The sequence below is a fragment of the Myotis lucifugus genome, unplaced genomic scaffold (assembly GCF_000147115.1).
Source record: "Myotis lucifugus unplaced genomic scaffold, Myoluc2.0 scaffold_5, whole genome shotgun sequence".
Taxonomy (NCBI): Eukaryota; Metazoa; Chordata; class Mammalia; order Chiroptera; family Vespertilionidae; genus Myotis; species Myotis lucifugus.
In genome coordinates this window covers 8260643-8277154 of record NW_005871053.1, presented here as the reverse complement: position 1 = coordinate 8277154, position 16512 = coordinate 8260643, and the positions used below count along the sequence as shown (strand labels likewise).

General features: G+C 42.8%; 1 protein-coding gene across 1 annotated transcript in view; it reads right to left on the bottom strand.

The window, feature by feature from the left end:
- Positions 1–16512, bottom strand: part of WIPF1 (WAS/WASL interacting protein family member 1) — a 37183-nt gene that overhangs the window by 11558 nt on the left and 9113 nt on the right. Inside the window, 5 exon segments of the mRNA XM_014467941.2 lie at positions 20–109; positions 111–298; positions 2854–3039; positions 7919–8048; positions 11807–11895. Coding sequence (XP_014323427.1) covers positions 20–109; positions 111–298; positions 2854–3039; positions 7919–8048; positions 11807–11857 — 645 coding nt within the window. The 5' untranslated portion in view covers positions 11858–11895.

Sequence of the window (16512 nt, the reverse complement as noted above, 5' to 3'; positions counted from 1 at the left end):
GTTTCCAGGGAAAGGCGGCGGCGTGGCCCGGGGCCGGGCTCCGGGGGGGCCCGCGGTTGTGCAGACTGGACTGAATGGGTCTGGGCGTGTTAGGCACCGGAGAGGCCCCCGCTCTCGGGCTTGGAGCCCCCGTCGGGCCGCGGCGGAGGCATGCGGTTCCTCTGGGGCTCCGGGGCCCCGCTCCTGTGGCCTGGGGACGGCACCGGGAACCGCCCCGGGCCGCTGGGGGGTGAGAACGGCTTGGCAGACGTGGCTCTTGCTCCTGGTGGCAAAATCGGGGGGCGGCTTCCTCCGGAATCTGAAGAACAAGGGGGGGGGGCAAATTCAGTTAGACGATTAGGAGCCTTAAAAGAAACCAGGACCTAGAGTAGATTCCCAGCAACTGGACATCATTTCCTAGATGCTACAAGATACAGGTAACTGCTATTTAAATCGGGTTTTGTGTGGCCTTTCCTGGAGGAAGAGGAACAGATCACAGCTCTCCCATTACCTTCCGGCCTGAGGTCCTACAGCCGGGCAGCTAGCTCTCCACAGGACTTTGGGGAGACCCCTGCGTTATGTGTGGGCAGGAACCGAGAGGAAGCTGCCAGGAGCTCTGGAGAGACCCTCTTCCTCACAGAGGACAAGAACAGGACAGTGTGGCGCATGGCACTTCTGCTCATGATTTTCTTTTCTCCCCATCACCATCCCTGCCTCCTTGCCCTGGTACTTCTTAGGCTTAAAAAAATAGCTTAGCCATTTAAGGTGAAGAAATTAGTTATCTCAGTATAAATCTTCATATGAGAAGGGTTACCTAGACTCTTTGAAGAGAAACTCCCAAGAGAAGGTAGAAAAATAGAATGGGAAAGTTATGATAGAAATAAGAAGGAACTAAGAAAAAAAAACTGTCAAAGTTTAATTGAAAAAGTTAATACCAGTGAATGGTCTTAATCTGCAAAGAAGTAAACAGCTATACAACTTTTTTCCTACTGGGTCAATTCCACTTCAATATCGGCAGGACAGGAAAACCCTATTACACAATTAATATTAAACTAGTTCAACAAAGAGAAGAACTAAAGGGGAACCAAGGTTATAGAAAAATTCAAACCACCACCCCAGAATCAAAAATTGGTTAGCCTGAAAACTTCTACCAGTACAGCCAAGTGATGCACTAAATATTTGCTGAGCACCTGCTGTATGGCAGCCATTACTCTAGATGCTAGAGACAGAGGAGTAAGCAAAATAGAAAAGATCCTCTCTTTTATAGTTTACATACTTTTTGGGGAGATAGACAACAGACCAGCAAACACAAAAATGTTCTCAGAAAATTACAAGTACTAAAAAGAAACTAAACAGGCCGATGAGATGGAGTGCCTGGGGATGCTGGGATAGCTGGGGAGCTCTTCTCAGGATGTGACGCTTGAGCTGAGTCCAGCCATGGAGAGATGCAGCTAGCACGGTAGGCAGTGGACTAGCAGGTACAAAGACCCCGAGAGGGGAATGAACTTCAAATGAAAAACTGAAAACCAAGGCCTGTGTGCCTGGCACACAGTGAGCATGGAGGAAAGAGAACCCTAGGAAATGGAGTCTGAGTGCCATCAGGAGCCTGGTCAGGAAGAGCCTCGTAGGCCAAAAAGAGTTCAGATTTTGTGCAAGCACAGTGACAGACATTGGGAGGGATTTATACAGCGGAGTAATGCGAACTCTAGAATTTTGTTTCAACTTTAGTACTAAAAGAAGATGGAGTGTCCTTGACTGTGTGGTATATTTTTATGTCGCCAACTTGTAATAAGTTATATCTTCCAAGTTCAGATTAAAGCTGCAGCTACTATATTACATGGATAGGATCCATTACATGGATAGTATACTATGAATATATATACTTCTGGTATACCCTTTTATGGACAAACTTAAATTCCACCTTCATTTTATTATTTTACTTCCAGTTGTCTCTTGCCTTAATTTCTTCACCTTAAAAAAAAAGTACTAAATGTATGCATTTATCAGCTACCTAAAATCCTTATGGTCGGTTTTAAATAAATTTCAATTTCAATGCAGGTCTGGCAAGATAGACTCTCTCATATTATTGAGTCTCTTTCTAGAGTTTGCCATCCAGTGCTAAAATAGTCACTGAGGATTCAGTGACTTTATCTTCAGACCAATGTGGGAATTTCATACTTTCCCCAGTGGACGTTTTAAAAGTTCACAAAATTAGAGATAAAACTCTTCTAACAGTAAACATGAAAAAGAAAGCTTTATGATATGATTTCTTGAGCTCCTGCCATGGTCAGGAGAGCGCCTCGTGCTCTGTGAGGTTTTCACTTGGGCTCGGCCAGGTTCAGCTCCCCCTCTGCCAGCGGGTCCACACACAATCCTGAAGGACTCATTTCCCTGGCTCCCTGCAGGGAAGACTTAGACTCACTGGCCCTGAAACGCCAAATGTCTGTCAGCAAAACACCTTTTCAGACTTGGTGAGATATGTAATTATGTTCCGTATGACACGCTCCATAGTGTGTGTGAAATGTGGCTCACAAGTATTTACTATGCTAGACAGCTGGGTCAGGCTGCCTCACAAAGAAAGCGGAATTTGCCAGGTCACTGGGCAGTTTCCAGGGCGGCAAGTTCCATTTGTTCCTTTCTTTTCTTCCCACTCTAGCTCACCCTTTAGAAAAGTACAAAAAAGTACAAGTTACCCCAAGGACACGTCTGATACCGATTTAATTTAAAAAAGATGCTCCACAGAGTCTCTCTTCTAAGTTAACATTTCAAGGAATCTAGAATGTTTTAAAGGGTGCGGTGCCTTAGCGGGGATGCCAAGCCTCCAAACCACCAAACCCTGGTCTTCAGTGACCGAGAGAGAAGAAAATACTTTACCATTGTCCCTGTTGGCCGTGGATCTCAGCTTGGGCATTCCGGCCTGGAACAGTCCCCCCAAACCGGGCGGTCCACCCCCTCCAAAGCTTCCGCCACCGCTGCCGCCACCTCCGCTGCCACCTCCTCCGCCAAATCCGCCGCCTCCACCAAAGCCACCGCCGCCACCAGCTCCGGCTCCTTTAGGTTCTGCAGAGGAAGAAAACACAATCTCTACACAGATCTGGAAGCACTACCAGTCTCCTTCACCAGTCCTGGACCAATTACACAGTAACAATAAAACCTGGGCCTATGGTAGACAACTGGAATCTGATTAAAAAGCAGGATTGTAAGGATTTACCCGACCCTCATCAGAAAAGGAGGGGTTCCTTCCACTCCTGGGCAGTCACAGGCCTGGTGAAAGAATGGGTGATAGATGGTGACTGGCCCCAGGCCTCCCATTTGGCTAGCTGCCATATGAATTAATATCTATTTGGCAAATAAAAGGATCTTCAAATAAATAAAGTCTCAAGGGAGGGGGAGATGCAATAAAAAGGTGAGAAAAAAGGAAATTGTAAAAATAAAAAGAATAAAAGAAAATATTTCATAATTTCACTACTTGGAAATACCTAGTGTTTTGGTATATTCCCCCCCCCTTCCCCCTGCCAGTATCTTTTCATTTTTATTATTTTTTTCTTAAAATTAAGACCAACATTCACTGGACAGTTTTTAGCCTGCTTTTTTTGCTTAACACTTTATTGTTAGCATTTCCCATGTCATTAAATATTCTTTAAAAAGATGAATTTAAAGGACTGAATTGTGTTTTAGAACATGATTGATTGTATTGTAGTTTATTTAACTATCTACTTATTTGATGGTCTTTTAGGTTGATTTCAATTTTTTAGTATCATTAAGCCCAATGGTAGGCTTCCACATTTAAAAATTCTTTGCAATTTGAGACAGTGCAAATATTTTATTTTGTATTTATTTTCAAAAAATAGTGAAAGCTTTTGAAATGGGCAAACAAATGAAGAAGAAAAAGATTACTAAGTCTAGCCTTCTGTGTTATTTCCCATTGTCTTTGAGCTATTTTACAACTCTAAACTGTAGAACAATAATACAAATAATATTAGTCCATAGAAATGCAAATTGGTGTGTTCAGTGGAAGGCAACTGATATTGATCCATTTTTCACCTATTTGTAAATTAATTTCAGCACCTATCTGCCTATCTCCTTTGAACTGATACCATCATATTGATAACATCACCTCTCATTACTTAACAAGCAAAATAAAATTGTCTCTTATGTATGACCTGATTAGTGTGACTCAGTGGCTGAGCATCAACCTATGGACCAGAAGGTCACGGTTCGATTCCTGGTTGGGGCACATGCCTGGGTTTCGGGCTCAATCCCCAATGGGGGGCATGCAGGAGGCAGCCAATCAATGATTCTCTCTCATCATTGATATTTCTCTGTCTCTCTTCCTCTCCCTTCCTCTCTGAAATTAATTAAAAAAATAATTTATGTATGTATGTTTTATGAGGTTAAGCATTGTTTAAAGTTCTACCCTAAAACCATGGTGAGTCTTTGATGAGTATTATATGAGATTTACAAAATAATCCGGGAGGCCAGACAGAAACACGGTTTATTTTCTGTGTCTACTGATTTATCCAGTAAAGTTTTGTAATTTTCTTTTCTTTTTTTTTTTTTGGTGCCCTTGACCGGAATCGAACCTGGGACCCTTCAGTCTGCAGGCTGACGCTCTATCCATTGAGCCAAACCGGTTAGGGCTGTAATTTTCTTGATATGAGTCACACAGGCTTCTTGTTAGGGTTACTTCAAATACATTTTTGTTTGTTAAAATTATAAAATTGTTTTTCCTACTAATATTTGTGATTGGTCATTATTGGCATCATGAAATTTCATTTGATATCTATAAAAAACTTTGTTCTTTTTAAATTAAAATTTACCCAAAAATTATCTTGGATTTTCTAGTAGACAAATGGTTTGCAAATAATAAAGGTTTTCCCCCTTCTTTTCTAACAGTTGTGTATCTTATCTTATTTCTGTTTTATATAAGTAATAACTTTGATGACTGAACTTCCATAACAATGTAAATTATTAATGTTGCTAAAGGTAAACATTTTGATTTTAATGAGAATGCCTCTAATGTTTCAAAGTTATATGGTTTTTCTTATTTGATATGATGCATTTATAGATTTTCTAACATTAAAAATGAGGTAAGCCCTGATGTTGATGAATTATTCTTTTACTATACATATTGAATTAGATTTTTTGTTGTGTGTTTTTTCCATTAGTACCCTCTCATCTATGATCATAAGTGGTCCATCTATAATAGTGTTTCTTACCCTTGGAACAACTGACATTTTGGTCTGGTAATTCTTTCTTGTGGATGGTTGTCTTGTTCTCTGTAGAACATTTACAGCATCCCTGACCTATACCCACTAGATGTCAGTAGGAACTCCTCCCTCACCAAGTTGTGACAACTAAAAATGCCTCCAGACATTGCCACAGGTCCACTGGAACACTAATATATAGTTTTCTTTTTGTTTATATGCTGCCTTTGTCAAATTGTGATATTAGGATCATGCCAGTCTCATTACACCTATCAGAGGGCTTTCATCTCTTCCTGCATTTGGGAGTGGATAATTTATACAGCATTGAATTAGCTATCACTTAAAATCTGAAATAATTTATTGATAAAAATCATCTGGCTCTAAAGTTTTTTAGCGGGAAAATAATTGATAATGCTTTCAACTTTTTCCTTGCTCACTGAGGCTTCATGAGTAAGTTTTAGTAAATTTATGTTTTTCTTAGAACATAAATTTAAGATTTCTAAATGACTTAGCATATAACTTCATCATAGCATCCTTGATTTAAAAAAAAATCTGCTTTGAATCTCTTAATTATCTGCTTCCTGAGTTCTAGTTTTATTCATTTGTGTTTTCTTTTTTATGGAATAGTTTTAGCATGTCTTTGTTGGCTCTGTAGCAATAATATTGTCAATCTATATATATAAAAGCCTAAGCAACTGTTATGACCGGATGTCCAGCCAGTAGCTATGATGCGCACTGACCACCAGGGGGCAGATGCTCAATGCAGGAGCTGCCCCCTGGTGGTCAGTACGCTCCCACAGCCAACCTCCCGCGGTCCCTCCCCACAGCAGGCCCCGATTGAGACTAGGCGAGATGGCCCCGATCAGCCAGGAGGGACCGGACTGTGCACTAATTCATGCACTGGGACTCTAGTAATATTAATAATGCCCTTGTCATTCAAATAGTATTCATTAATGAATGATACAATTTGGAATATTACATTTACATAGGACACCTTTAAATGGTATTAAACATTCAAAGAGATCAATGCACTATCAGATACCATCCATTAGTGTATCTTTCTGTAGAGAAGCTAAAGCAGTTGAAGATAGCTAACTGGCACAGGTCACTTTGTTATAGTAATTAAACTGCAGGACTTTAAGAGTTATAACATGCATAACCATGATTACATTTTGATATGGAGCCCAGGGAGGTTTCACCTGCAAAAAAAATTCAAAACCATAGATGGACTTTGTCACTTGCAAAGAGCTTGTGACAATAGTCTTGGTGGCCAAGTAATTGCAAGGATAACAAGGGCATGCATTGGGCTGTATTTTGTGTCCACCAAGCAAAGTGAGCAGCTGGGAGGAAGAACTAACATTTATTTCCATTTAATGGGAGGATAAGTGGAGCTTATAGAATATAATGAGTTTTCACTAGTGGATTCAGGACTAGGTCCTAGACTGTCCAGTCTCCAACATCTGGGGAACTCACATCCACCTCTCTGGAGCCTAGCCTCCCACTCATGGTGGAGAGAACCACTGGGCTCTGTCCTAGAGGTTGGCCTCTGGCCCCATACCAGGCATCATGACTTGATGGTTGTTGGACCAAGGCTCCCCTTATATAAGTGACTGTGCTGGGATTCCCCTTGGGAGAATCTTATAACATGGATCAGGAGAACTAAGGGACTGATTATACATTAACCACATCAGTTTTGATCTGGAGGTAAAACTGTATCAAGAGTCAAAGACCTCACAGTTCCTTTTGGGGGTTATGGTACATTCTTATTTGCACCACCTTGCCGGGTAATAGAACAACATTCAAAAGCCTTTGTCTTGGTTTTCCTCTTTGCCATTTACCTCCTACACCAGTGGTCTCATCTAATTCTCCTTCTCCTTCTCTTATTAGGCACCTTTCCTAGAAATTCCTCCTAAGCCCTTCTTATCCTTCACTTGGCTAAAATCCTGCATCATTATTTACTTGTCTATTTTCTATTGAGTCCAAATGGGCTCTGTGGTCTAGTATGAATTCAGGAGACATCTGGCTGGCAGTGGAAACATGTAGGAATGTGAGGAGATAGTTTCAAGGCCTGATTAGTAACTATCCATAGGTTCTAGTCATGTATAATTTTGCATTTTGTTGTAAATGTTAATAAGCAGCCCTGTGTGGTGGGTACTTGTTTGTGTATACACACCCTGCCTTGTTCCAGAAAATATCTCAGACTTACAATGGGTATATAAGCAAAGTTGTGATCTCATTTCCTCTTTCTCCAAGCTCCTAACATCATATCTTACACTTGACTTTCACATTGCAGGCAACAAAACACTTTACAGCATTGTCTCATTTATGTTCGCAATGAACTTGCGAGGGCAGTAGGCTTGGAGAAGGTAAGTGGTGGATGTGTCAGGACTTGAACCCGTATCCTTTGATTCCAAGGATAGGGTTCTTTCCCTGTTTCATGCTGCCTTTTGATCTGTGGTGCAAGGAGCAAAGAGTTAATTTCCAGAAAGTGTTTGAATAATTCAGAGAATTGCTGCTGTGTGTGTCTTAAACAAAGAATTATTATACTGGCTTCCTGCAGCATTAGAGGGAACCCAAGCCGAAGCCGTGGCCTACAATGAGTGACACAGTCCCTTATTCTGCTAGCTTTGCAGCTGTTGTTAACCAAAAAAATTTTTTTTGGTGGGAAGGGTAGGGTTGAGTGTTACGCCATAAACCACTTCTCTCTATGGAAAAGAACTTCCTTCACTTACTGTCCAGTATCGGGGCACTTCTGTCATTGGTGACGGTCTTCTTTAGTTTCTTCCCTTTGTTGATGTCGGAGAGCAGAGCATTTCTCCCAGCCAGCTCTGACCTATTCAAGGCAGGCTTTTCTGTATTGGCCTGAAAGGAAACCATGCAAACTCGTATTCATCTCTTGAATTAAAATCAAGTGCTACAACCCTCAGTGGAGACAGCTAGCATGTTGGGAGCTTGGGATTGAGGTTGCTGGCAATAGGTTGTAAATTCTCCACAAGTTTTTGACCCGGTGTCATTCTTTTTATGACCCAGACATTTGGGAGCAGATGCAGAAATCAATTACATTTATTTTTAATGCAGGTAGAGTCAGTTCCCGATAAAAGTCTCTGAAAATTCAGACCATTGTCTGGCTGTTACCGGCAATGCCCGGGTTGATGGCTAGAAATGAGAAGGGAACTTGAATCTGGAAGATTCTACAGGATGCTACAAGGAAGAAGAGCTTCTCTTTTGTATCTTTTGGAACTAACTGGTACAAGGAGAAAACTGCTCCTAGCAGAACAGGTCACCTGTATTATTTTTTAACCCACCAAAGTTTGAGAAAAACAATTCCTTCTGTTTACATTGCCAAAGTTCCCCCCCCCTTCTTTTTAAGAGAGACTTGAGGTATAATTTGCATATAGTAACAGCACCCTTTAAATGTATAGTCCTGTGAGTTTTGACAAACATATACAATCACCTCGCTTGTAGCCACCACCACAAGCAAAGTGTGTAACATTTCCATTAACTCAAAACTACCTCATGTCCCTTTGGCCTAAGGTGTTTCTTTGAAAGCTTAGCTCACAGAGATTGCAGAGCCAACAAAAGTGCTGCTTTAAAATATTTGAGTATTTCCTATTCTTTCAGAATTCCTGGGAGAGATCCTTACTATGAAGTTGGGCTCTTGTTTATCCAGGATTATTGTAGGGAGTGGGGACTCTAAGAGCCCAGCATACGAACTTGGAAGTTGGCATGTGCCTGTGTCTGTCACACTTGGAAACTGGTTTGGTCTGGCCTGGTCCCAGGGAGAGGCCATCTGGCAGACCCGGGAGGCCCTCTCGGCTGGCCCACCCCTTCAGGAAGGATCTGATCTTGGAGGTGCCAGTGAGGACCATGGCAGGTAAACCTGGGAGGTTTAGCTTGATGCTAAACCATTGTACCTAGTTTTATTACAGAGCAGTCAGAGCCGAGGGGAGCTAAGAAAAACCTCAAGTTGGCTACATAGAATCTCTGTGTGTTAAGCGGCAAGGTCTTGACATTGTTCATGATAATAACATCGCTTGACTATGGGTCAGGCACTGTTTCAGCACTTCATGTGTATTAATCCATTTAGCCCTCAAAAAAGGGGGAGTCAGTAGGTCCACTCTAGAGACAAGGAAACTTGGCGCAGGCAGGTTAGCTCATTCGCCCTGGTCACCCAGCTGGTAAGAGCAGGAGCGAGGATCAAACCCTGGTAGTCTGGATGCAGAGCCTTCCCTATAATCTGTTGGAAGGATAAGTGTGGGTCTAAAATGTCCCTTCCCCGAATTGGGGAGCTGCTGTTGAAGGGCACAGACTTGCATCTGGAAGATGAAGTTCTGGAGATCTAATGCCCAGGACAGTAATTACAGTCAACAATGCTGCATTATAATCAGGCTAAGAGGCAAGATTTTAAATGTTCTCACCACAAAGAAGAAAAGATAATTATGTGATGTGATGGAGGTGTTAGCTAAAGCGACAGAGCTAATTGTAATATATATATGTGTGTCAAACCAACATGTACAGCGTAAACTTATACAACATTATGCCTAAACCGGTTTGGCTCAGTGGATAGAGCGTCGGCCTGCAGACTGAAAGGTCCCAGGTTCGATTCCGGTCAAGGGCATGTACCTGGGTTGCGGGCACATCCCCAGTGGGAGATGTGCAGGAGGCAGCTAATCAATGTTTCTAACTCTCTATAAAAAAATCAATAAAATATATTTTTTAAAAAAACTTACACAACATTATGTGTCAAATATATATCAATTGAAAAAATTAATAAATAAAGTTTTCCAAATTTTAGTCATTCTGGTACAGCCTTCATGATTTTGGTCATCTTCTCATGCTACTTGTTATTTATTTTATATTTCTATTAAGTCTATGCACTATATAATTTACTACTTTTCAGTGAGCATTTTATTTTAAAGTAAATCCCTATTAAACTCTGGGTGTTCTAGTTATAATTTTTAGAGCATGTATTAAGATAAACACATGAACATTGAAATAAAACAAAAATTAAAGTATGTACTGCCCAGCAGTGGTATACAACCTACATTTTTGGGGAAATATAAACTAATCCTGTGATATTAGATCAGAGCTTTTCAAACTTATCTAAGTAAAAGACCAATTTTTAAGAAAAAATTTCTAATCTATCATGGACTGATATTTTTGTAAAATAACAGTAAATTAGTAAAAAAAAGACACAAAAAATGCAATCTTAAAAACAACAGGCAGTTCAGCCGGTGTGGCCCAGTGGTTGAGCATCTGTCCACACACCAAGAGTTTGCCAGTTTGATTCCCAGTCAGGGCACATGCCTCGCTTGTGGCCTCAATCCCCAGGAGGGAGCCCATTGATGTTTCTCTTTCAGCGATATTTCTATCTCTCTCTCCTTCTCCCTTTCTCTCTCTCTCAAATCAATACAAACATATTTAAAAAAACAACAACAGGCAAAACACTATCAAGTTGCTGTGTTTCTATATGCTTACTCTCAATTTCTGTGCTTATCTCCTTGGGGGCTCTAACCAGCAGTTGGAGGACCACAACTCAAATAGCAACGAGCTAATTAATGGTCTGTTCTTCCAACCAGGTTCCAACCATAGATGGTCTATAGCAGCGGTTCTCAACCTGTGGGTCGCGACCCCTTTGGGGGTCGAACGACCCTTTCACAGGGGTCACCTAAGACCATCGGAAAACACATATATAATTACATATTGTTTTGGTGATTAATCACTATGCTTTAATTATGTTCAATTTGTAACAATGAAATTGGGGGTTACCACAACATGAGGAACTGTATTAAAGGGTCGCGGCATTAGGAAGGTTGAGAACCACTGGTCTATAGAAATGTGCCCATGGAAGCCTGGGCAAAGGACTTCGTCTTTGAGCCTCAGTTTTCCCCACATGAAAAATGAAGGGCCCATCCTTGGGAGCATTTAAGCAATGCAGGCTTCCCAAGCTGGCAGAGGCCTTTGTGATGGCATGGCTGGGAGCCCCTGTGTCGCCCCGGGAAAGGCTGTGGGCTTCCTGGAAGAGGGGGCACTAACTTGTGAGGACGGGTCTATCAAGGATCAGGATGAGCCCAGGGAAGAAATTCCTTTGCATTTAGATGTCTAAATGCAAGGACAGATTTAAAGAGGGATGTGGGTGTATGAGGAGGTCTTGGGGTAATGGTGGGAGTGGGGGATATTTGTCAAAAACACAGAGTGGGCAAATGGCAGAGAAAAAGAAAAGAGTGGGTCTGGAGGACACTGGAATGGATGCATTTTCAGATAGAGACCTGGGTTTCTGGACTGTCCTGCCCAGAAGTTGGGCTCATTTGAATGGAAACAGGGCAGAACTGCCCTTGCAAACCTGTCTTAGGTCAGTGCATGGGAATGAATGAACAGGACACTTCCCTCACTGGACATGGCAGAGGACACCCAACTGCCCCACGGCCCACACATGCACTGTGCACGGCAGGAGACCTCAGACAACCAACCCTGGTTCTGGCTCACGCCAGCACCTGGAAAGCTCCCCATATCATATTTAAGCCAGAATGCAAAAACATTGAAAACAAACACATGGGTGCCAGAGTCAGCTTCATTCGGCGGCTTCATGCATGAATAATGGAGGGCGAGGAACCACTCACCACAGCAAACGTGGGCGGCGGCGGGGGCGCTGGAGGGGGAGGGACGGGCATCTTGGACAGTTAAGCTTTCAACAGTCTTGCTGATAAGTCTGTAAAAACAAAACACGGTCCTGTATTAGACTTCTTAGTAATAATCTGTCCTACTCTTCCCTCTCCCCGACCAAAGTGCCCGCTATTCACACAGGCCAGCTTTCATAAGAGGTGGGATTACCTTTGCTATGTTGCTAAGCTGTGACTGTTCTGGAAGGAGCCTACAGGGAGGTTTCTCAGCCTAAGTGCCTGAAGAGACTGGAAGCAAAATCCAGCACCTTGTGCTGCTCAATTCCACCACCCACCCAAGCAGGTGGGGGAATGGCCCATGAAGGGCCCCTGGGCCTGGGTAGCTGGAAGGTTATGATATTGCTGGAAATGTGTCCCGGCAAAGTCTCATGAACAAGTGGTTTCTCTTCCTTACTCATTTCCATGACAAAATCCTTTCTTTCTTTCTTTTTTTCTTGGAATAAATATAATTTCTTTTTTAATTTAAATTCTTTATTGTTTAAAGTATTACATAAGTCTCCTTTTCCCCCTATTGACCTCTCCCTGACCACCCCCACCCCCAGCACATGCCCTCACTCTCCCTCCCCGTCTGTGTCCATTGGTTATGCTCATATGCATGCATACAAGTCCTTTGCTTGATCTCTTACCCCCTCACCCCTGCCTTCCCTCATAGGTTGGACAGTCTGTTTGATGCTTCTATGGCTCTGGTTCTACTTTTGTTCATCAGTTTATGTTGTTCATTATATTCCACAAATGAGTGAGATCATGTGATATTTATCTTTCTCTGACTGGCTTATTTCGCTTAGCATAATGCTCTCCAGTTCCATCCATGCTGTTGCAAATGGTAAGAATTCCTTCTTTTTTACAGCAGTGTAGTATTCCATTGTGTAGTTTTCTAATCCACTTATCTGCTGATGGGCACTTAGGCTATTTCCAAATCTTAGCTATTGTAAATTGTGCTGCTATGAACATAGGGGTGCTTATATCCTTTCTGATTGGTGTTTCTGTTTTCTTGGGATATATTCCTAGAAGTGGGATTACTGGGTTAAGAGGAAGTTTAATTTTTGAGGAATCTCCATACTGTTTTCCACAGTGGCTGCACCAGTCTGCATTCCCACCAGCAGTGCAAGAGGGTTCCTTTTTCTCCGCATCCTCTCCAGCACTTGTTGTTTGTTTAGGATAGCCATTCTGACAGATGTGAGATGGTACCTCGTTGTTGTTTTGATTTGCATCTCTCAGATGATTAGTGACTTCGAGCATGTTTTCATATGTCTCTTGGCCTTTTGTATGTTTTCTTTCTAAAGATGTCTACTTAGGTCCTTTGCCCATACAAAATCCTTTCTTGCGCCCCCTCTTCCCCTCAGTCCTACACCTGCTGTGTTCTTTTCTGTGCAGATTCCTGACATTCACCTGGGTCTGGGTACACACTGTAGGAATGCAAAGATGAATCTGTTTCTGCTCTTGCCCTCATCGTTCTTAGTCTTCTGGGGAAAGGAGACAGTGGAAAGGTAAGGTAGGCAGGTAAGATGATGGGAGAGGAGGCCCCATTTCTATCTTTGTGCGCCTTGCCATTTCCCTGTAGGATCTAAGTGGAAAAAAAGAGGGGAAAAGGCTAGGGGCTTGCCTGGCCGATGTGGCTCAGTGGTTGAGTGTTGACTTATGAGCCAGGAGATCATAGTTCAATTCCCAGTCAGGGTACTTGCCCAGGTTGTGGGCTCGATACCCAGTAGGAGGCAGTCGATCAATGATTCTCATTATTGATGTTTCTATTCCTCTCTCCCTCCCCCTTCCTCTCTCTGAAATAAAAAAATATGTATATTAAAAAAACAACAATAAGGGCTTAAACCTATGATCCCAGAGCTGTTTATTAGAAATAAGCTTCATTGGGAAAGCTTTGTGCATAGTGTGATTGCCCTGGGGACAAAGGCAGGCCAGGCTCTGCGACCGAGCGGGAGAGTTTAGGGAAACCCTGGTGGGTAGCAGTGGTGAAGGGGGAAGCAGGCAGACATTGGGGACTGGAGAAACAGCAATGAGGAAACCCTAGGACAGGGATGGGCAACCCCTAGCAAGCGTGCCAAACATGGCACGCCAGTAACTTTTGCTGGCATGAGAAACCCTTTCTTATAATCTTCCATTTACAATTTTTTCTTAATATCAACTTTTTAATTTTTCAGATAAATTCAGTGTAGGTGCATCTTAGATAAATAAATAATTTTACATAACAAGTTATCTTAAAGACCACAGACATGGATTGACGAGAGGGGAAGAGCAATTTCTATGCCTCTGCCTTAACTCTCCCTGCCTTCCTAGATCCGACCAGTGTTTTGGTTTCATCCACATACGCTTGTGAATCTTTGTTTTCAGTGATGAATTTTGTTAAGTCTCGTGATAGGAGTAGCCAGACGGATGAAAGTAGTAGCTCGTGCATATCTCTGAAGGTCACGAAATATAAACCTGATGTAAAATCTCTGTCATCAGTGATGCAGCAGCAAAAGTTCCACTGATAATATTGAACAGTCATAAAGTTTTCTGTTGGACTATCAGTGTACATGTATACATTAAAAAAATGTATTTTTCATCATCATATACTGTGTTTTTGTTGCTCGAATGAATTTTATTGTTTCTTCAAGGTTCTTCACATACGTACACCTTAAGAGATATCAAGTAGGTGTAACATGTTCTCAAAAAATTAGGGTTGGCACGCAGAAGAATTTTGAGTCAGAGATTTTGCTGGTTTTGGCACGCACTCACAAAAAGGTTTCCCACCCCTGCCCTAGGAGTTACACAAGCCAAAATACCGTCTCCCTTTCCCTTCATCCTCGGAGTCCCACCCCTGGGTCTCATCCCACCAGGTCCCAGCCCCAGGAGCGCCTCACCCACTTTCTCACCCTAAGCAATTCCAACTTTTCCCACCCAGTCCTTGCAGCTGCTCTAAGTGGGGACCCCAACCAGCACCGTGGGCATCACCCAGAGCTGTTAGAATCATCAAATCTCTGCCCCTCTCCCCGCAGCTGAATCTGCTTCAGCATCTGAGAAGCCTGTTTGCAGAGTTTGGGCTTTAAACCAGTGGGCAGCCTGGGACCCTGACCACCTGAGTTAACACTATTTCTATGGAACATGTGTACCCAGTTTCAAACAGCAGAAGTATCTTTCTTCCATTCTCAATAGTCTCTTAATTGCAGAACACAATTTCTTAGAATTTAAATTGAGTTCAATTGCTAAATATTAATGTGGAAAACACACCTCGAAAAAACACATTCTATGATAGCAGTGACTTTTCAACTGGTGTGACGCAAGAATGTTAAAACACGCAACGCCTGACTACCTAATCAGGGGCACTGACCTCCTTTCCCTTCGATTGACAAATAAAAAATGACAACAGCCAACACAATAGCTATCCGGTGTGAATGCATCAAAATTATACCTATTTTTTTGTTAGGTCGGCAAAGAATAGAATATATTTTTGGCGTGCCACGGAATTTTAGTAATTGGTGTATGTGTACCAGGAGGAAAAAAGGTTGAAAGTCGCCATATTCAAGTGTTGCCGGGTGGCTTGCTTTCTGTGCACAGAAACGGGAGGAAAAGCTAAAAGGACGTGGCCGGACTTGTCAAAGCTGCGGGGAGGCAGGAATGAGGACAGCCGGGTAGTTCTGTTCCGAGCGGGCCCCCTAGAGAAGGAAATGAAAAACTCCACAGCAGCCAGAGCAGCGCTCATAGCTGACAGCCAGTTGGACCCAGGGCGCGTCACCGACATCGTCTCTAACTTTTACAGACATCGCAAACTGGCATGCTTCTGCTAGTTTTACAGAGGACAGAGATGTAGAGCAATTAAGCAACTCACTAAAAGACCCACACAATCCATTCAAATCAAGTCCTTCCAACCCTGCTCTTCTTAGATAAACATTTGTAAGCAGGTAAAGGGCTAGCTAACTAGTGCTACGGCTCACATGTAAACTAGGTCAGAATCTGTTTTTCAATAAGAGACTCAGACAAGGATTCTTTTAACATGTGTTCCTTAAATTGGTGTCAGAGCCCCCCCCCACCCCCAACTAGGCACCCTGGCGGGGGGGGGGGCTAATTGGGCAGTGTACTTGGACTGGTGCCCGTGTACAGGTGTCAGAGCCCCCCCCACTCCCGATCGCCCTGCTGGTCACCCCACAGATTGTTGGCTATCACAGATGCTGTGATACACCAATTACTAGTACACATACACCAATTACTAAAATTCCATGGCACGCCAAAAATATATTCTATTCTTTGCCGATCTAACAAAAAAATAGGTATAATTTTGATTCATTCACACTGGATAGCTATTGTGTTGGCTGTTGCCATTTTTTATTTGTCAATCGAAGGGAAAGGAGGTCAGTGTCCCTGACTAGATAGTCAGGCATTGCATGTTTTAATAGCCTATTGTTGGCTGGAAACTTTACTGATAATAGTCAATTAACACATATATATTACTAGAGGCCCGGTGCACAAAATTCATGCATGGGTAGGGTCCCTAGGCCTGGCCAGTGACCAGGGCCAATCTGTGGGGTGACCAGCAGGGTGATCGGGGGTAGGGGGGGGGGCTCAGACACCCGCCTTGGCTGGCCTGGGGGCAGCTCCTGCATTGAGTGTCTGCCCCCTGGTGGTCAGTGCACATCATTGTGACTGGTCGTTCCACC